The sequence below is a fragment of the Aptenodytes patagonicus genome, chromosome 7 (genome assembly GCF_965638725.1).
Source record: "Aptenodytes patagonicus chromosome 7, bAptPat1.pri.cur, whole genome shotgun sequence".
NCBI classification, from domain to species: Eukaryota; Metazoa; Chordata; class Aves; order Sphenisciformes; family Spheniscidae; genus Aptenodytes; species Aptenodytes patagonicus.
The window spans coordinates 49033991-49054443 of NC_134955.1; the positions used below are offsets into that span (position 1 = coordinate 49033991).

Here is a 20453-nt window from a genome sequence, read left to right on the forward strand (position 1 = left end):
ACCAGGGGCTAGTCTCAGAGCAGTTAATTCTGCTGGCAGTGCTGAGGAACTTACCAGCTTTTTGGTCATTGCTGTCCTCAGCAGTATTTGAAGTAGCTTGCTAAAGACAAAGGTGTCTATATGCCAGTCCTAAACTCTCTACAGCAATCCCCTCTGGTTTATTTTATTTTATTTAAGACTCTATTTTAAGATCATAAGGGGAACCTGTTCTCACCCTCCTTGTTCTTGGAAAAGTACATTTAAAAAAAAAAAAAAGAATGGGACTGTTTTGAACCTTGAGAGAAACAGTTCAGTCTGGGAAAAGCTTTTGGGCAACAGGCGGTTCTAGCTGACCTTATTCTCTTAACCTTATTATATAGCAATGCAAAGGCTAATGCTGTACCTCCTTAGCCTCTACTAGGGTGGAGCCAGAGCTGTCGTCTCTCTGGCAGTCACCCTGTATCGCTAAAAGCTAATGGAGATTCCCCTTTGGATCCAGTTTAGAGATCTGTGATTTTAGAGCAGAGCTGACTTTTTCAGTTCTGAGTGCAGCAAAGTAATTAACAGCTAAGATTTAATAGGAAATATAGAGAGAGTTGTACTTGCTGACACAAATAAGGTAGAGTACAAACTTTTCCTGGGCTTGAAGCCAACTGGCTCTCTTTCTGGGACTCTTAAAACTCAGAAACAATTGCTTTATTATTTCTCATTTCTGCAGAATATGGTGGCCCTCTGCTCTTCTAGTGAAAGAAACAGCTATGTAAGAAATAAGAGTACTTTTCTCATATCTGTAGGGAGCAACTTATGATGGGAACCATCATCCTTTAAGGCACCCATCTCAGTTCTGAAGACGCAAGGGCATTTAGAAAGACTGTATGTTTACCCAGATGAACTAAACTGATAGGAAAATAACAATGCCTCTTTTGAAGTAAATCTGGTGGGAATAATGTTGTTGAAACTTCACTTCTGACTATAAACTTCCCCTTGCCACGCAAGAGGGGAAACTGCAATTGAAATCTGCCCTCTTCTGCAGTGGTGCTGCTAAATAAATGAGTCACCTGTGAATTACAGGGCAGTAAATACATCCACTGACACCTAATAAAGCAAGGCAGAGTGAAGTTCCAGTACTTTATGGTGTCACCAGAACCCTATGATGTATTTATAGCCAGCTTCCCAGTTTTTTCCTTTTTTTAATTTATTTTTATGTTGTACTCATACAGATTGGCTTTCTTGGCCTTTCTCATTTTTGCCTAAGGCAGTTTTACCCAGTGGTTAGTAGCAAAGGAAGGTTGTTAGGCAGAACTTAGACAGGACAACTCCTCGGCACAGGGACATCACACAGCAGCGCTCTGTGTCTCCTGTTCAGGGGCTATGAGGCATTTTCTGTCTATGGCCAGGGCAGTTTGAAGTGATGCTCATCTCCTTTGTACATCCCCTGCACCCAAGGTGGTACCTCTGTTATGTGGAGAAGGGGTTGGCGGCAGAGTGAGCGAGCTGAGGAAAGGATCAGTGATTTGTTTTGGAGTTAGGTAATTTATTGTCTATTGAGGGCTCTGCCTCCCGCAGCAGCCCAAGAGGTGGCCAACGTGAACAGGGGCTTAGGTACAGAGAAGAGAAGAGTTTGTGGTCTGTCAGGCTGTTAAAGGGGAAGTAAGACCCCAGGGATGCTATCATAGTTTAGTTAAAAAAGAAGGTCCCCCTTCCATTTTTTCTCTTTCAGCAACAGGGCGAATAGTTGCAGGAAAGTGGCAAGGGGTGTATCCGTGCAGTTCCCCTGCTCTTCCCTCTAGAATTGTGCTTCCTAAAACACATCCATTTTCTATACAAATGAATAAGTTTTCCACCATTGCCTTCTGGAGAAGCAGCACTGAGTCCTCAACCTTTGGATCTAGAGTCCCATTTTAAGGGATTGATCCTGTAATGTGTGATATATTCTGTCCTTTTTGTAATGCCGTAGCCAGAGAAAAAGAAAGTAAAATGATGGGAGGCAGATCTTTGTTGCATTTTTGATAACTAGTTGTGTCTGAAATTTATTCAGAACAGATTTCCTGTATTTTACAAATAAACTATTCAGTGTTGCGTATTTAATACACATCCTTCCCCCTTTCCCCTAAATCAAGCCCCCTACAGTTTAACTACACAACAAATATTTCAGAGTACTTTGTCTGTGAACTGAGTGAAAGTCAGGACTTCTGTGGTGAGGAATTCAAGGTGGATGCCAACAGCATCCTCATGGGTCGGCAGCCTTTCAAAAGTGATATGCCAGCTTATATTCCCCCTCTTCTCCCAAGTACAATTAGGAGCATGGGGAGGCTTCCTCTCGAAGACAGGATCCTTCTGGGTATCCTGCCACACATATGGCAGCAACTCCGGTTTCTTTAACAAAACTCAGGGCCAGGAACCGTTGTCTTGCACAGAAATAAACTGCTCTGTGCCCTGTGTGTGGCCCTGCAAATCTGCCAGCCAGCAGGCACCTGCACCACAGGTTACTCACCCCTGTCTCCGGCTGTGTGATCTGTTTGAAGGAAGGCTGATATTCACTCTTTAAGGCTAACAAATGGCCACCAAATCAGTCAAACGGCATGTACTGGTTAGGATGGAGACTCTCAGTGTCTGTTCTGTTCAGTTCCCATGTCTATCAGTCACTCACTGGCTCAACGCCTCTGAGCCTCTGTTTCCTTATCTGCAGAACAACCTAAAGCTGTTGAATGGCTTCATTAATAAAAGATTTTAAAGCACTCTGAGATTCTGAGGTGGCAGATGTTGGATAAATTTGAAAGTAATATTCTTGCTTTCCAGCTTTACCAACCACAATCATTGATTAAACCCAGCAAAACACTGAAGTATTTCTGACTGCTCTAGCCCCTGATTTAGATCACTTAAACTATAACGTAAGTTACTAGAAAATAAATTGCACACTAGTTGTGCAACTCGGCCTGATCATTACAAGTTACTGATGTGCCGTACCAAATCGAGATCTGTGACTGAAAACATTGCATCTCTGCGTTAGGGAAATACTTATGAAATGAGTCAAGCAGGTTTCTGAGACACGTATGTGCACACCTACAAACATGGATATAGAGGGGAAAACAAGGAAACTTACAGTCATAAACAATTTATTCCAGTTTGAATGAATAAATGAAGGAGAGGGAGGCAGTGCAGCGCAAGGCGAGTCCTGGGGCTGGCTGGCTCCTTTTCCAAAGCTCCTTATTGACTCCCTGAGCGATCGTGCATAAGTCACTTCACCATTGGTGCCTGGCTTCCCCAGTGTGCCTGGGGATTTTTGCCATGCAAATTGATAGGCGGTAAATTACTAGATAATGCTACCACATTTATTTATTAATTTATGGGCTGCAAACTCTGGCTGCAGTCCTCACTCTCCGAGGATTAAGTGCAAATACACCTGTTTGGACTTAGCCTATTGTCGCAGGAGCATTAAAAAAAAGTAGCTGCAAAAGCAGTCTGGAGTTTCAATGAGCGCAGTCATTCCTGGTTCTCACTTTGCCCCTGTGCAGCTGCGGCCGCAGGACGAGCACTAGGACGGGGCGGCGCGGCGGGACGGTGGTGCCGTCCCTGTGGCATGGCAGAGGGCCGAGTACCGGCTGCGCCCCTCCGCTCCCACTCCCACTCCCAGCCGCACACGTCCCGCCGGGCTCCTGCCCCCGCGGCACCTCCGGCTCCACGCCCGCGGAGGGCCGACCCTGCACGGCAGAGCGGGTCCGCGGCGTGAGAGGAGGAGGTGCCCGTGGGAGGCGGGCACGTCCCGTCCCCGCACGGACGGGGCGGGCGCGTTTCTCCAGGGGCTGCTCGGGGCGGGCAGCCGCCGCGGCCTGGCCCCCGCCCGTGGGCGCGGATGGGCGGGGGCGGATGCCGGGCACCGGTTCCCCGGTGCGGGGCGGCGCGCTCCCCTCCCCTCCGCCAGGGCAGCGCTGGAAACTCCCAAGCAAACAGTTTTGGGGGTCCGGGGTGTTTCCCGCTGCTGACAGCAGCGGCGCCGCCGCCGCCGCCACCCACCGGCCCACCCCCTCCTCGCCCCCGGGGGCGGGGCCGCGCCGGGACCGGGACCCCCCGCCGGCGGGGCCGCGGCCGACGAGCGCGTGTGTAAGGCACCGGCGCATGAATGGCGGGGGCGGGGCCGCCCTCCGGCCCCGCCTCCCACCGGAGCCAGCCAGTCCCTCTGCGGAGGGCTGCCGCCGCCCTCATTGGCTTGCCGGGGCCGGTACATTTGCATACGGCTCGCCCATTCGTGGAGCCGCTTCCCTGGCCGCCCCAGCTGCGCTTCACCTGCGCCGCCGAGTTGCCCGCACTTGGCGCGCCGGCCGCCAGCATCCCGCCCCCGGCTCCGCTCCGCGCCCTGCTCCGCCGCCCCGCTCCGCCGCCCCGCTCCGCTCCGCCGGCCCCGCGCCGCCCGGCCCTCCGGCCTCTCCTCCGCGCCTGCCTGCCTGCCTGCCTGCCTGCCTGGGAAGACTTGGCGTTGCCCTGCCCGGCTGCGCAGGGTTAATCGACTTGAGCCCTCGGTCGCCTGGATCCGGTGGAAAGAGGATAACAATCCAGATCTCTGTGTGTGTGTGTGCGCGTGTGCCTAGCAGTTCTGCATTGCAACACTTGCTAGTGGAGGAGCAACAGAAACCCCCTGGAATTGGGATAAAAAAAAATCAAAAATTTACCTGGGGTCTCTGGCTTTTTTCTTTTTTTTTTTCGTTTTCAGTAGTCCCTCTCAGCTTAGTGAGAGACAGGGATCGCAGGCAGGGAAAAGTCCTCAAGGACCCCGTGATCCTGGAGGAACCTGACAAGTGCAAGCTCCAGGACCCTCGCGCTGACATGTGCGGCTTTCCTGCGCTCTCCTGGAGGCTCGGTACGGCCGCGGGGTTCCTGGCACAGTAGATCCAGCCCTGAGAAACGGCGCGTCTTACTCTTCTGTGTATGGTTACTAACCTTCCCCCTTCCCTCCCCATCCCTCCTAGCACACGCTCTCTCGGACAGACACATACTGTCTCTTTGGCTCTTGAACACACACGCGCACCCTAGAGCCTCGGAAGCGAGTCTCCTTTCTGCTAGCATGGGTCCCCTGGCATCATGAACCTTATCCTCTCTCCCTGGCTGGAATTCAGACTGCCCGTCTGTAGGTGCCCTGTGCCTTGACCATGCACCTGAGAATAGACCCCAGCATTTGCCCGGGACGCCGCCCCGCCTGGACCCTGTGGATGTGCTCCCTCTTTTGGGGATGTATCGTCAGCTCTGTGTGGAGTTCCTCTAACGTGGCTTCTTCTGCTTCCTCTTCCTCGTCTGTATCTCAGGCTCAGTATGAGCATCACTTCCACGGCAGCAAGCACCACTCTGTGCCTATCTCTATCTACCGCTCCCCTGTCTCCCTCCGAGGAGGACACGGTGGGTTCCCACTCTTGTTTCTTTCTAACCTTTTTGCAGAGCAGCTGGAGCAGCAGAGAGGGAACAGGGACGATGGCTGTGACTCTGGGGGAGGGGGGTCCTCCCAGCCCCTCATATTTCTGCCGTTAGCTCCCCTCCCCATTAACCCTCCTTCCCTCCCCTGCCCTCTCCCTGAGCAGAGCCCTGGGCTGAGGACGGGCCGCTTCCAGAGCCAACTTCCCCGGCCGGCGTGGTCCAGCGGAACGGAGGCGAGGGGGGGCAGTGGCGGGGCTGCGGCGGGCTCGAGCCGCTCCATGCCAGGCGGCAGCGCTGAACACCTCGGGGCAGGCGGAGGGGCACCTGCACCCATCCCACTGGGGCTGAGGGTCCTCCCGAGAGAAGATCGCTAACTCCTTGGCTCCCGGCCCTAGTGGAGTCGTAGTGGCTGACATGGTCCTTATAGCAGCGCATCTTCCCTGCCGGCCCCCCCGGTCTTCCCGGGTGCCCCGCTGCGAGAGGGCCGGCCGGGGGCTCAGGGGAGGCGCCCACCGCGGCTTCTCCTCTGCCCTGCCCGCTTGCTCGCTCGCTCGCAGCCTTCCTTGGTGAAGCTGTTGGGTGGCTCGGGGTGTACAAAGGAAAAGGCGAGGTCTCCTTACCCCTGCTGCTGGCTTCCTGCTTGGTGCCTGGCAGTGGCTTCCTGGGAAACCCAGGGGCAGGATATAATAGGGAGTGGGTTTCCACTCTGGCAGCAAGGCAAAAGGGGAAGAGAGAGTCTGAGGGACACCAAGGGAGGGGGGGGGACCCGCTAGCATCCTGCTCCTGAAATGCTGAGCAATGCTCAGCAGCTGGACGAGCACTGCCTCTTGCCCAACTCTCCTGAGTCTGCCCACCCTGAGAGGAGTTGGCCCAGGCCTGGCTGACGTGGGCCCCTCATCTCCACCTTCCCCTCTCCTCTGTCCTGTGTCCCATGGCTTCTGCCTTCAGCCACATCAGCTGGGAGAGGCAGGCAGGCCAGGGCCTGGCCCTTTCCCTGCAGGACTGCAGGTCAGGGTCAGGTCTGGCCAAGGTGTGAATCGCGCAGCAGTTCTGCTCTGCCACCTTTTAGGCAAAGGTAGTGATGTACTGGAAAGGCGACTAAAGTCTCTGCTATTGTACCCAGCTCTGTCCTTCTTCCTCCCAGCTTGTTTTTCCTTTAGCTATTCCTGTTGAAAACCCTTTGGGGCAGGGACTGGCTGATCCCTCATATCCCTCACTTTAGCACAATAGGGACTCTCTCACATGGTCCTTGAGTATTGCTGCGAATAACAGGGCTCCTGCTGCTAATGATTAATAACCCATAACTGAGTTTCACATGGGTGGTGCTTAACAGATGGTCTTGATGTCTGGCGTGGCACTGGTTCCCTTCCCGTGTGGGGCCTGAATGTTTCTCTTGCTTTTTGGGGTGGATGTGAACTTTGGGGTAGAAGTGGGAGATTGATAGGCTGACAGGTTGCTGCCACTTGTGTCTGCAAAACTGGCTGCATGCCTGCAGCTTTACCTGTTTTGCCCAGCGCCATTTCGGTCCTGAGTCCTTGCCTCCGCAGCACGGTGCTATTCTGCAGTGCCCTGGGCTCCCCCCTCCCGCACTGCCAGAGCACCGGCAACCTGCCCTGCAGTGCTTCCAGCCACCCTCTTCCCATGCCCTCCAGCAGCTCTGCCAAAGCACCTCCTGCTAATGCAGCCCTGCTCTGCTGGTGCTCAGTTGTGACCCGCAGCATCTGCCTCCTGGCTTTGTTCCTGAGCCCATTCCCTCTCCAATGCGCCTCAGCTCAGACCTGCAATACTGAGCTCCTTCTACAACTCTGCTTGTGTACCTATAGCCTTAATTGAAGGTCCATCCCTCGCTGTGCCATTTGAACTCTTCAGACTGCTTGTCTGGTTATCCGAGCACTTATCTGTGACATTCCAGGTTTCAATATCGATGTAACCCTAACACAGCCCTGCCAGCACATCCTTCTAGTGCCTACTGCAGCCATGTCATGCGGCATTTCAACCAACTGTCCCAGGGCTCTCCCCTCCCTTCCCCTCTCCTTCCAAGCGGTCCTTTCCCTCATTTCTGATACTGGTTCTTCTTCTTCTGGTCCTGCACAGATGTGTTTCTGTAGCTGAGTGCTCCTATGATGGAAGGGGATAGCAAAATCTGGCTCGTAGGTCACTTGTGAGGAAAGGAGAGAAGGATGTCGCAAAATGTGATAGTGGTTAGCCTTGATGTAAAAGGCAGGCAGTAGTCTGCGGGAGAGTCCACAGTCTGTTTCCTGGTCAAGAAATGATAGTTCTTTTCTCCTTGATGACTTTTCCATCTGCCCTGAAAGCCCAGGAAAGCCTCATTTAAGAGCCCTGGGCAAAAGCTGTTATCAACTTCAGTGAGAGACAGGCATTTTTTCTGTGTCCTCATTGCAGTAAGGAATCAAGGGAAATGGAGAGCTTGGGGAGCTCAGGCTGGTACATAAGCCAGCCTGAGATTTTTTTTTTTTCCTTTCCTAATCATGCCATGTAGCAAAGCTGGCATGGAAACCCCCTTTAGCCATGAGTAAGGGAGGGGAGAGAGAGAGAGGAAAAAGAGACCACAAAGACAGCTGGTCTTGTAAACACACGCATGATTTATTTTTGTGTTTACTTTCACTGTTGCATGACAGAGGCCCTTGGAATTTGGATCCATGACAGTGTTGAGGAGTCAGGTCCCAGGGAGGCCGTGCACTCCCTGTGTTTCCTGGGATTTTGTTTTTTTTTTTTTCCTAGAAGGAAATAAAAAAATCATTCTGACTCCTGCCGTACTTGGTGGCTACTTTCATACTGGTTTCGGAAGGAATCAGGTCAGGATCCTGGCCACCCTGCTGTGTTGCCTCCCAGTCCCGCAGTACTGACCACCGTGGCTCAGTCTTGTATTTAACCATATTTTCCTTTTTTCTTCTACATCCTGGTGGTTTTCTGTCTGTTTGAAGAAGCGGATTACTATCTGGCACATAGGAAAAGTAAAAGTCTCGCAGGCAGTGAACACTTGCTTGGAGTCTGTGTTTGGTGCTCCTTTAAAATCAGTGGAAAACCTTCTTGTGTCTTAACTTGAACGGGACCAGGCCCAGATCTGGCAGTCATTGCCATGCTGGTGTTACAAGAGTTAATTCTGAAATCACCGAGCTGGTGCTTTCCGGTAGTTGAGCTGCAAGCTACAAATGTAAAACTTGGCACAGCACATCTTCTCAAGGAGAAAGTCTTTGTAACAGGTTTACCTCCCTGTCAGCAGGGGAGTGAGCCTGGCCAGGCAGGGGACTTCAGCAAGTCAGAAGAAATCTTTTTTTCCATGCGAAAACCTTCCTAGACTGGCAGAATCTTTCTCCCCGAACAATAGGAAGGGAAAGCCACGATTCCTCTTTGTTTCACTAAGGGCTTGTGGGACAGAGGGAGGAAGAAAATCCAACCGTGGAACAAAGTTGGGTTTGTGTTTATTGAAAGTCCACATATGCTGAATCCTCCTGCCTCCCCTTAGCTATTTAGCACCCTGCTGGGCCAGCTGCTTTACCAGAACCTGCAGTAGTGGCTTCGCAGCCCCTCTTTCCATGTCCTCATCGCCTCAGCTGATGAATAATGCATGCCTCTGGTTGACAGATAAAATGAAGAGATTTGTGCGTGTTTTGTCTTAGTGATTAATTAATTAATTTGGTTTCTCCTTTTCTTCTCCAGCTGTTTTTTCGCTGGCCCTCCTTAATGGATGGGGAGCAGGGGTGCACAGAGGCAATGTGATGCCTCGTGCAGATTGCCCTAGCCTTCAGAGTACCGCTGTGCAGGGGCAGTTATGGGAGCAATGGTGGGCATGGGAGTGTTTCTCTTTTGGTTTTCACTTTGTGGGCACTGGGCTTGCTCAGGCTGTTGCACAAGTCACAGCAAAAAGTGAAGGCTTGTTATGAGGACTGGCAGTGACCAGTCACCAGATCTTGTAGGTGTAACTCTCAGGCCTTAGTCAATTCTTAGAAGTTCTGTCATTTATATGAGGCATTTCCATCTCTTATGTCTTTTTTAAAATTAGCAAATGAGAACGAATGCTTGGACAAATCAAGAGAGTGTTTCCATAAAATAGGCAGGTATTCTGCAAACCAGTGTCAAAGCTTGTCACACACAGCTATGACAGTGTACCCTCTTTATAATACATATGTCCTACTCCTTGCTGCTCCTCCAGTGTGACCTATTCCTCATCTCAAGTGTCTTTGTTACTTCAATCCTGCCTTTTCTATAAAATAGAAAACTAATTCCCAGTCCTTGGCACTGCCTGTTCCCCAGTACTGAGCAGGACCTTCCCTGTTCCTCCATCATCAGGAGATTACTTTAAGCAAGGGTTGGTAGCTTTAACAAAAGGGGAAAAATCATTCTATACAGAGCAGTCGGTGATCCAGTAAAATTAACTTCATTCAGAGCTGAAATTAGGGTTGCAGTTAAGTTCTGCAAAGGTGAAAAGCTAGAAGTCTCTGTACTTTCTGTGGCTTGCCTCTAGTCTCCTACCAACAGTGAAGCCTAATTTTTTTGCAAAGACTAGTGATTCTGTATGCCTGAATGTTTACATTCCCTTCCTTATAGACATTAACAATGACTAATATTTTTAAAGAAAGGTGAAGTCTGCTTAAATTGTCTCAGGCTGGCTATCCAGAAATCTAAGCATCCAAACTCACTAGTCCATTGTAGTCTTGTTCAAGTGATCATAGCTGAGCTTTGCCCCCGCTGTGCTGAGTCTCTGTAGCTCTTCTGAGAAAGCACAGCGTTTGGTAGTTGAACACAGGAAAATTCCGGTCTACACAAAGGCTGTTTCCTCAAAACGAGGTTACTATTTGACTTACTCTTTGCATACTTCTATATGGAACAGTTTCTGATCAGGTGCTTTGACTTCTCATTCTGTGCACAGTATTAACTGTTCCCAACTTGGAATAGTTTGCATTGATCTGCAAAATTGAAGCTTAAGTCTGTTACCTCATACTTGATCCTGGGAGATCTCAGTGATCTTATGAGATCTGGAACATGGGAAACCTAATGTTATTGTTGAACCCTGTCATTCTGATTTAATATATGTCTCTGTGCTCTTTGAAACATTGCTCAGACCTGTGCTGCTGAAGGTACAGTCTCTTAAGACATGTGTTTAAAAAACCTACCTTGTGCTTGTTCAGTATCTCATAGCACATTTTGCAAAAGTGGGAATGCTAGTCCTGAGTCAGAATTAGATCAGGGCTTTCTTCCTCCTTATATTTTCTTTGCAATTTAGACTGGAGAGAGGTGTCGTCTTCTCTTTATCATTTCTGCTTTTGGGTAATATAACCCTGACTTGTCAAGCAACTGCCACATTCTACTGCAGAGGTGACTGCATTTCAAAGACAGATGAAGGATCCTGCTGTATGCTTTGTATAGGCATTGAAGTTGTAAAGAATAGTGGGTTATGTGACGCAAGCTACGCAGTCAGAATGCTGCAGAATAAGAATGGTACTTTTCATAATATTTCTACATTTTAAAAATGGAATACATTTTTCTTAAAGATACTGGCCAGTTCTCCTTGTTGTGGGTTTTTTTTCTTTCTTTCTCTTCTTTTGCCATGGCATGAAAATACATACTTGAACAATGTTATGATAGTCACTGGGTTATTACATACTGTGCTGTTGGAAGCTCCAAATTCCTTACACAGGTCTCAGTAGAAGCAAGAAAAAATACCTAGGTCATCTAAGGTGGGAATACTGACAAGAACAGGATAGTCACCAGCTGGCATGGGGAAGTTCCATGGTTTGCTGTACAGAAGGTAACTGAATAAACTGCTGGAGCTTCTAAGTACAAGGAACAGATGTTTTGTCTGGGAAGTACACAGGATGACCATTCTTCTATTTTCTCCATTTCCATGTGCTGTGCCTTAAGAAGACCGGCTTTCTGTGTGGTTGCCTAGGATTACAGTCCTGTGCTGGTTGGCAGTCATTTCTTTGGTTTTGCATTTCTGTTGTTCTGGTGGGCTTTGATAACTATGAAAGGTCACTTGGACTAGAGAGAAAAAGGTGGTTTTCAAGTCTTCTGTGTAACCTCTGCACACAAGATGACATGCTGTTGACCAGTGGCTCCGATTTGTTGTATGACCTTGGTGAAATACTACCTTTCTTTCTGACTTGTTTTTCTTCATCTGTGAAATGAAGAGAAAACCATTTATCTCCTAGGTGAGGTGAGCAGTCCTGGTGCACCTGTGTGCTTTGAGATCCCTGGCAGGGAGCCACAGAAGTGTATGAAATCCCAGTAGTCCTCTTGGGCTTTAGATGTCAGAGCAACTTAAAAGAGCAGCTTCAATCTCTTCTTGAAGGACAAGCAAGACACCTTCAAATTCTGGATATAGATCCCAGTAGCGTTTTCCCTCCTGGCTTTAAAGCCTGGACAGGCTGTAGTGCCAAATGCCAGCATTGGTGTTTCTGAAGGAGCAGGAGAGCATTTTGGCCAGAGTGCTGGCTGTGCTGAATTCCAGGCAGCGCCGGAGCCAGGGGGCTGCGATTCACCACGGCTCCCTCGCCACTCTCGCAAATTACTTATCTTGTGCTCTGTGTGTATGTTGTTTTTGCACGTTAAAACATAACTGCTTATAACCCTGGGTGACTTTTCCCCAAACTATGAATTTAAAGTACTTCCGACACTGTCTTTTAGAATTTGAATATAATTATATGCTTTGGGTGTAAATTGTGGTTTTTGCTACATAAGAAACTAATGGAAATGATCTGTCTGTTCCTGTAGTTTACAGATTATACGCTTTAGATCTGAGGATGTATATTTAGGCTGCTTTTCTGTATGGTGTATTAAAATGAAAATGAAGTTGGTGTGAGCAATAGTGGTTGCTAAGCATGAATAGCAGGCTGATAAAGGACATTACTAAATTGATCCAGTGCTAAGGTTTACCTTATCATCTCTTAGTTTTGCACCTTTCATCTCTTTGCATTCTTGATGATGGAGAACAGGAAAGTGGAAAGTATTTCACAGTCTATAGAGGGCCTTGTGTCTGCAGAAGCTCAAAGGACAGGGTAAATGAATCAGAAAGATGTAAGATATTGCTAAAAAAATCCTTCACTTGTTCTGTGCATACCACATGGTAAAGAATCAGGGAACACTTTGTTCTCTAGAGGGCTCAGGAAAAGAGTACCATCAGGCTGACTCGCCTGTTTAGTGAACAGGCCAGGCTCCATTTAATAACTGCAGAGTAAATCCGTCTCCATGCTATCCTTGGAACATGGTTTTGAATTTAGAACAAATTCAGCATATCCACATTAAGGAGATCAAATTATTGGAAGGGGAGAGGAGGTGAAGTTTGTTTTTTTCCAACAGTTTGATCTTTAACATCACGCTGGATGACAATAACTGATTGTCTGGACATGTTTGGGTGAACCCTTAGGTCCCTTGCTTATCCGCTGTGCTGCCCAGTGAGGGTTTTCATGACTCGCTGTTGTGGCTGGATCCTGAAGTTACAGCAGCCTGCTGCTCTTGCTCCAGCTGGTTTGCTTAATGACCCCAGCCAGTGGAGATATTACAGGGATGATGTCTGGAAATGTTTCTATCTAGCTGGTTCTGCAGGTTTGCTGTTTCAGCTACCAGATGTTTCAGTGCACAAATGTCCTCCACCGCTTCAAACCATAGCATGAGGGCAAAGCAGCAGAGTATGGAAATTTCCCAAATAGCATTGGGAAGGCAGTTACGGGGTGTTTAAGGGAGAGAACACACAGTAGACAACTGTCTATTGAGCACACTGGTCATTAACAGTGTTTCTCCTTATCTCACCTACAGAGCTTTAGAGAAGCCAAGTCTACCAGTGTTTTATTAAAATTGAAAACTTGCAGCACTGCTCATTTTGTCAAGCAGGAAAACTGGTTTCTTAAGCATATACGTGTGCTAGCAAATGTTGCAAGATGGTTTGAGATCTGCTTGCCTTCTGCAGGGCAAGTGAACATGTTTGACTAAAACAAGAATTGACCTGAAATTGTTAAAGAAATGCAAGTGTTTTCAACAAAAAGAATATAAAAAAAGGCCTGATTCATTTTGATTCAGTTATTACGCTGCCTGGACTATACATAGAAAATGGGTTCTGCCAAGGTCTCCACCTGGCTGTCTACTCTGGAAAGATTCTCACTGGTTAACACTCAGGAATCACTGTGTTTATTGGATTAAAACCTCTGAGTTTCTTGTACTTCATCTTTTGTAACTTCCCTGAGTTATGGTGATCATCTGAGACAGTTTCAGTCCAAAGACTGTAGGAGCTTGTAGTTATATAGACACATTTTCTGACCTACAAGCACTGTGGGTCTTTTAGTATCTGGTGAGGTGAAAGTGGAAACAGTAGGTAAAAAACTGGCATTTTCCTCTTTCCTTTGTTTGTTCTTCTTGATTTACTTGTGTAATGGTAGCCCATCTTAGCTTTTCTCACATTCTGATTATGCTACTGATAATTATGATGTCCTGGCTTTCACAGAAGAGTTTGTCATTCACTGATGTCCACTGAGTGCAGTGTTTAAGAATGCTGGTGGCCTGGACAGGACTTAGAGAAATCTTAAGTTTATGTGGCCTACATCTAGTCATCTGCTTCCGTAACCTCTCTGTAGGATTGCAGAAGGACCCCCTGTTCCCCCAATATCATCTTTTCTTTGCAGTTAAGTAATGAATGCCGAAGCTATTCCAAGTTTCCCTGATCTTGCTCCCCTGTCTGCAGTCCGGCATATATCCTTCAGTGTAGGTTTGCAAGATACTGATGGCGTTGAATGCTTTTTCGTTTTTTATTATCTCGCCATGGAGTCTGCTCTCCTTCCTGTGCCCTCATGCATTCAGAGGCAGTTCATTAGAGGCAAGGAAAAGGCAAAGAAATTAATTTTCCTTGAGAAATGTATTCAGCACCTTATACAGGCTTGAAGAAGAGAAACAGAGCAGAGAATTCTTACTTTTGTCTTTTCAAACTTTTTTTTTTCTATGGAGAATCTGGAGAAAAAAAAGTCTGTGCCCTGCAAGCATCCCTTTACCTGGTTACTCGTGTTTCTGACACTAGGCACTATGAGCACGCCAGGCTTGCAGTAGCCTGGAACAGAGTAAGGTGATGGGGGTGCCTGTCCTCCAGAATTGATGTGTGTGGTCTTAGGAAAAAAAGAATGTGTCTTGTAACCAAAGATCAGGGTGGCAAATTCTGCTCAGATGAATGCCAGTAGCGTATATCTAAGCTTATTTCATTTCAGGTAATTGTATTCCAGGTGGGTTCGTTTCTACTTAACAAGCCATAGCCTCAGGCTACTTTTCCTGGCCCAGTCATTAGGAAAATACACACTGGCAAAATGAGCAACCTCCCCTACTAGACTAATTAATACTTGATAGCTGATTTACAGAAATGGTGAAAACTTGAGCCTTTTGTGCATTCCCTGGTGAGAATTTTTGCCATTGATGTCAATGAAGCCATATCCCACTTGGCAAGAGGCAATGCTGAAGAGGTTTTTCCTCAGCAGCAGCACTGAGCAGGACTGAGGACAAGAACCCCCAAACTTTTTCCCTAGCTCTGCCACTGGCTTACCTTGACATACTGGATGGTGAATTTTAGAGACACATCATACATTGCCAGGTGTTTCAGTTTCCCAATGCTGTAGTGCAGAAATGTGATGAGTATTTAAAATCTCTTTAGATCCTGACATAACCCATCTGAAAGGAAAAGCACTATATTGTTATTGTTCTTTCCCAACATACTGGAAAGATATTTTTGAACTTCAGCCAGAATATTTGGTCCTTTGAATTTAGGGACCATCACAGCGCTATGGCTCCTGGTATTGTCTTTGGATGAAGTCCTGGGAATTCATCCCTGTAATGCCCTGAGAAGGATTGGTGCCTTTTTATGCAGCCAGTTCTGCAAAGAAATATTGATCCTCATCCCAAGAATACAGTGTCAGAAGAATGGGGAATGCCTGGGCTGCGTGGTTAAATGCAGTGTTTTGTTTCAGTCATTTCTTCTGAGAGTGAGTGATTCTCTGCTGCTGGTGACGGTTTCATTTACTGCTTCAAGGAGCATTATGGACATGCATTTCTCTTCGCTGGTTCCAGAAATCTGGGGGGATGTTTTACACCAGTGATCCAAAGAGCTGACCACATCACCCCAGCCTCTACTTTCAGTGTCCCTGTTTACTGTCTTCTACTTCTGTCATAAGTTAGATTTTGTCTGCAACTGTTCAATCAATTCATTTTACCAAAAATTGTGAACAAAATTATCGAGGTGATTTCAGCTAGCGAGAGAAAGAAGAAGGGAGGGAGAGAAGAGGAGGGAGATGGAAATTAAGCTCAAGTGTAAATCAGTCAAGGGTACAATTCCCATTCTTTCTTTTTGATCAGAAGTAAAGGAGGCAAGGATTATCAGAAGAACCGTTAAAGATCCAAGTAGTTCTCAACAAAAAGACGTGGACAATTTGAAGCTGGAGGGAAAAATGCATTAAAGAAATAGGAAAGGAAGGAGCAGTATCAGAGCTCAGCAGCAGGGCTGCCGTGTTGGCTTCTTTTGTTCTGAGCTGAGGAGGTTCAGGGTGCTCTGCAGAAGGCTGTAGGGTCTGCAACTTGCCCACCGGAGCCCCATGCTGCTGATGTTCAATTTACAGTGGTCTTTTAGCCACACACTTTTTTGACCTTGGACCTAGACTGCAAAGTATTCCGTATGTTTTTACAAATCCAGTTACTGTGATGACTGAAACACCCATTTAGCTTTTTTTTTTTTTTTTACCGTTGCCTGTGTTCTTGGAAGTCTTACTGCCAATATCTAGAACAAGACTTCAATACATTTAGCTTATTACCTACCAGTCTAAAGAGTCAAGGCACTTTTTAAAAAAATTATTTTCTATGGAGGGAGAAAGGGTGGATTCTGCTGCTGCTCAGCGTGGGAGGAGCTATGCAATGCTTTGTTTGTATTACTAAGAAGGTCACTGGGACAGGCCCAGGTAAAGGCTGGGCTGTACTGCAGTGGTGCCTGGGGGTGTGTGCTTGCCCTGCCTGTGCTCCCCTGTTACACAACAGGAGGCAAAGAGGAGCAGTTTGTTCAAATGCAGTGTCTGAATAGTGGGCATTTTTGTCTGGGCACCCCTGCGTGTGTACATAGGGATATGTGTAGTATTTCTCCTCAGGGAAGCTTGCTTCTCTTCAGAAGCAGTATCTGGTTTTTAAGTTTCTGCTGAGCTTTAGGATTATGTGTAATTCATGTCCATAGGGAAGCTGAGTTCAGATTCAAGAAGGGGCTAGGGGCTGTGTCTGGAGACTGTTTCCCTCTGAGTACTGAATAAAGACAAAGCAGTCATATCTGCGGGAGCTCTTTGTTTCTTCTTTTTTCCCATTTCACAGCCTGAGCAACCATTCTACAGCAACCCTTTTCTATAACCTTTCTGGGTTCCTGGATTCAAGGGCACCTTCTAGAGAAGCTGATTCAGTCCCTGGCCATCATGTAGCTGAACTTGACTGTGTTTACACAAGTCCTAGTTAGTCAAGAAGTTTAAAATATGGCAACAGAGTCCCTGATGTGATATGACAATGCAATGTCATCATTTTCTGGTGCAGTGCTAATGGTTTCTAATTATTTATAAAATAAATTATTTATAAATAAAATAATTATAAAATTAAATAATAATTATTACTTATATGATCCTCAAACAAAAAACCAAAAATGCAGTGGATGGCTCTTGTAAAAGACGAGATTTCTGTTATCTTTGCTGTTTACATCCTCCTTGCTCTGCGTGTCTCGGAATGAGTCACAGAAAAACAGTGCAGTCATTCCAAAAGAATTTGTGGGAAGGTTTTAGGATCCTGCCATGCAAACCTAGGCTCTATAAATTCACGGACAAGACTGTACTATTAGAAAATCATTTGGAGTCTTATAGTCTGCAGTCTTGCAGCTACAGTCTTACAGTAGCAAAGATCCAGGAACTCAAAAAGATTTTTGGCTCAAATTACAGTTGAGTCATGGATTCTGTCAGTAATCTCTGAGGACAAGGCTTGGAAAACGTATGAGTGAATGTAGAAATTCACTGATAAAGAAATCCTGTATTAGAGTTGAGGTAAGCAAGAGACTAAACTGTCCCAGAATGCTGAGCTGCAGGTAAACTCACAGAACAATCAATGATACGTCAGCACCAATTTTGGTTAGATGTTGATATACAATTAGAAGAGACATATCCAACCTGAAGGAAGAAATTAATCACAGAAGATGATAAGAATTTCCATACACATTGGTCCGTCTGGTCTGGTATTCTGTCTCTGGCTGTGGCCAGTGCCAGTTGCTACAGATGGATCCAAATAACCTCTTTGATATGTTTAATTGTATATCCCAAGGGAGGGTTGTGGTTTTTTTCCTTGACCTCACAAATGGTGATCATCTTATGCTGTAAAGAACTGAGAAGCAGACTCATTGCAGTTTTATCCTAGTTACAATAATTTCACATGCCATTCTTTATTAATAAGTCTGTTTCTTATGCTAACTTTTTGCTTAGCTATTTTTACATTGCTATCTCAAAGCATTTTATGTAGCTTCTTAAAGCATCACAGCACTGATAGGGGGCAAGCAACCAGTTTTTGTATTTCTGGTTCTAAGATGAGAAAATGGGACATGGAGAGGGAAAGCAGTTTGCTGAGTCAGAAACTGTCGCCACATTTAAACAGCAGGAGTTCTGCTGAAGTCCCTGGGTTTACTGCTTTCTGTCACTTAACTCCAGGCCATCAGGGTGCCTAATTAATAGGCTTCGGAGGTTAATAGATTTTAGGCTGCCTGAATGCAGCTGTGCACAAAGTCAAACCTGACAGTACAACCTGGCACTGGTGATGTCCGGTCCACTGCACCTTTCACATTGCTTTTACTTGGTGGCATGACTGTGTTTCTGTCTAGGATCTGCTCACGGAAATATATGCACAGGGGAAAGAGGCACATGCATAGTTAGGCTGACACTACCAAGAAGCGCTGACTGTCATGATTGATCCATTCATGTACCTCAAGACTAATGTGTCTCAAATACTTACGATTTACTGTTTGTGGGCAGATTGTTGATACGGTGCATGTGCATCGGGTCTTCCTGGAATATTTGGCTGACTGCACATGCATTATAGCATTGACCTGTGCATAAGCACTGGAAAACTGGATGTCCAGAAATGCCAGACGCATGTACGCAACCCTCCAGTTTCCTCAGATGGAATTTCCAGGTAGAAGAATAAGACGTATTTGGGGAAATATGTGCATATGGCAGCCATACCTCTTTCTCTTCCTAATAGTAACCCTCATCAGGGACTTCTGAGGACTGGAAATACGATGTGTATGTGTGAGAGAGAAACTACGCATTGCTTTGCAGAAAAGCTGGATTTGTGTGCATTTGGATGTAGTAAAAACAGCCTCAGCCATACTAAATGCTGCCAGAAATGTTTTCTCTTCTGCCTCCGAACTGCATAGACATTAAGCCTGTTGTGTCCACTTTTGAACAGCAGCTGCCATGTATTCACAGTGTTTCAGTTACAGTCTACGGTGCATGGAAGTAAGTCCCTTCTATTCAGTGTTTTCATCTAAATTAATGTAAGCCTCCCAAAGAGCAGCTTTCAGATAAGAATATCCCACAGGGGAAGAGGCAGAGTGGTCTAAGCAAGGAATATGGAAGCAACAACTCCTGGATATGGGTCCTGTTTTGACCCTGCCTTCTGCTATAGCTCTAGACAAATCAGAGCTTCACCTCTGCATACTCTAAACTCCCAGGTGGTAATGGGAAGTTGAAATACTTGCTTATTTCCTAGAGGCTTGGGAGGCATAATCAGCCTGATCTTACTTTCGCCATTACAAACCAGAAGACGTTTGGCGTCAAGACAAAGTCTGTTGTGCTGGCACCGCGCTCCCAGCTGGCTAGAGGTCACGTCAGATCCCTTGCTGGCACAGTCTGTACCTGCATGTCTAAAGAAGTAGCTCTGACCCGTGGATTCCAATTTCAGCCTTGGCTGTGGTAGTGTGCAGAGCATTCATGTACATTGTGCCAACCCTGGATGAAAATCTCTATTGATCTCTTGTATTTGTCTAGCAGTTGTCAGACTCAGCAGCAGAAAAGAGATGCGAGGGAACTTATGGCCTGGGCAGAAAGGACTTCCCTCTGTTGTAGTAACCTATGATGTAAGTAGGGTAGGGTACAGAGAATGAAGAGCTGTCCCATCTAGTTTATTCAAGATTTCTTTTTTTCCATCTATGATATGGGACAAAATCCCAAAATGTTGAAAATGTTGAGCTGACTATCCCAAGGAATTCAGAGAGGGTCAGTCCAAGTATCTTCTTTCAACAGCTACTGTTCAAGGGAGATAGGTCATATCTTTATGTGAAACATCCAAGCACCTGATGCAGAACAACGATAATAACAACCCTTTCTCTGTGCACAAACACACCCATTGTATACACTTGCTTATGACCTAACACCATATGCAGGAACTTAAACAGAAAACCATTAAACTTTTATAGGAAAAAATAACATCATTAAAATATGTTTTCCCAAAACACATTCCTTCCCTAAAATGCCTGTAGCCCTTGGACTACTTCTGCAACAACCTTGCCGAATTCATCACCAGAAACAAAATTAATCCAATGAAACCAAGCCACAGATGGCCTCGTTTCTGTAGTCATGATGGTAAAAAGTCACTCACAATAAAACTGTCCAAAGCCTTGGATTTAACACATGCGTGGTCCAGAATATGGACCAATGCTGCAAAGTCATCCAGTGCTGCAAAGGCCCTCATGAAACGGAAGCTGGTGAGACCAGAAACCTGCCGTGTGCCATGGTGAACTCACACAGACAGTAAATAGAAACACCCGGTTAACAGTGGGAGAACATTTTTTACAAATAACCACTCTAACCTATCAGCCCTGATCCTCAAGGGAGTCCTTCAAAACAGTTTCAAAGGAAGATCTTAGAAACTAAAATTTGTAACTGTTAGACTCTCAAAATCAAGGGCTCAGTATAGCAAAATTGATTTACAGTACGTTGTATTTCTTCTTACATCCTGCTGCCTGTGAATTCCTTCACATCCTATAGGCAATAATTAGTTCTCTCTCTGTCCCACTGAGG

General features: G+C 46.5%; 1 protein-coding gene across 24 annotated transcripts in view; it reads left to right on the plus strand.

Moving 5' to 3' along the window:
- The window catches only part of NRXN3 (neurexin 3), a 1062297-nt gene that overhangs the window by 675116 nt on the left and 366728 nt on the right, over positions 1-20453 (plus strand). For 6 of the 24 annotated variants that reach the window (XM_076345210.1, XM_076345208.1, XM_076345211.1 and 3 more), the window contains exon 1: positions 4346-5367. The exons of the other annotated variants lie outside the window; for them this stretch is intronic. In XM_076345210.1, the coding sequence (XP_076201325.1) occupies positions 5124-5367 (244 nt within the window). In that variant the 5' untranslated portion in view covers positions 4346-5123. Of the gene's footprint in view, positions 1-4345; positions 5368-20453 lie in introns of those variants that run through there. 24 annotated transcript variants of the gene reach the window in all.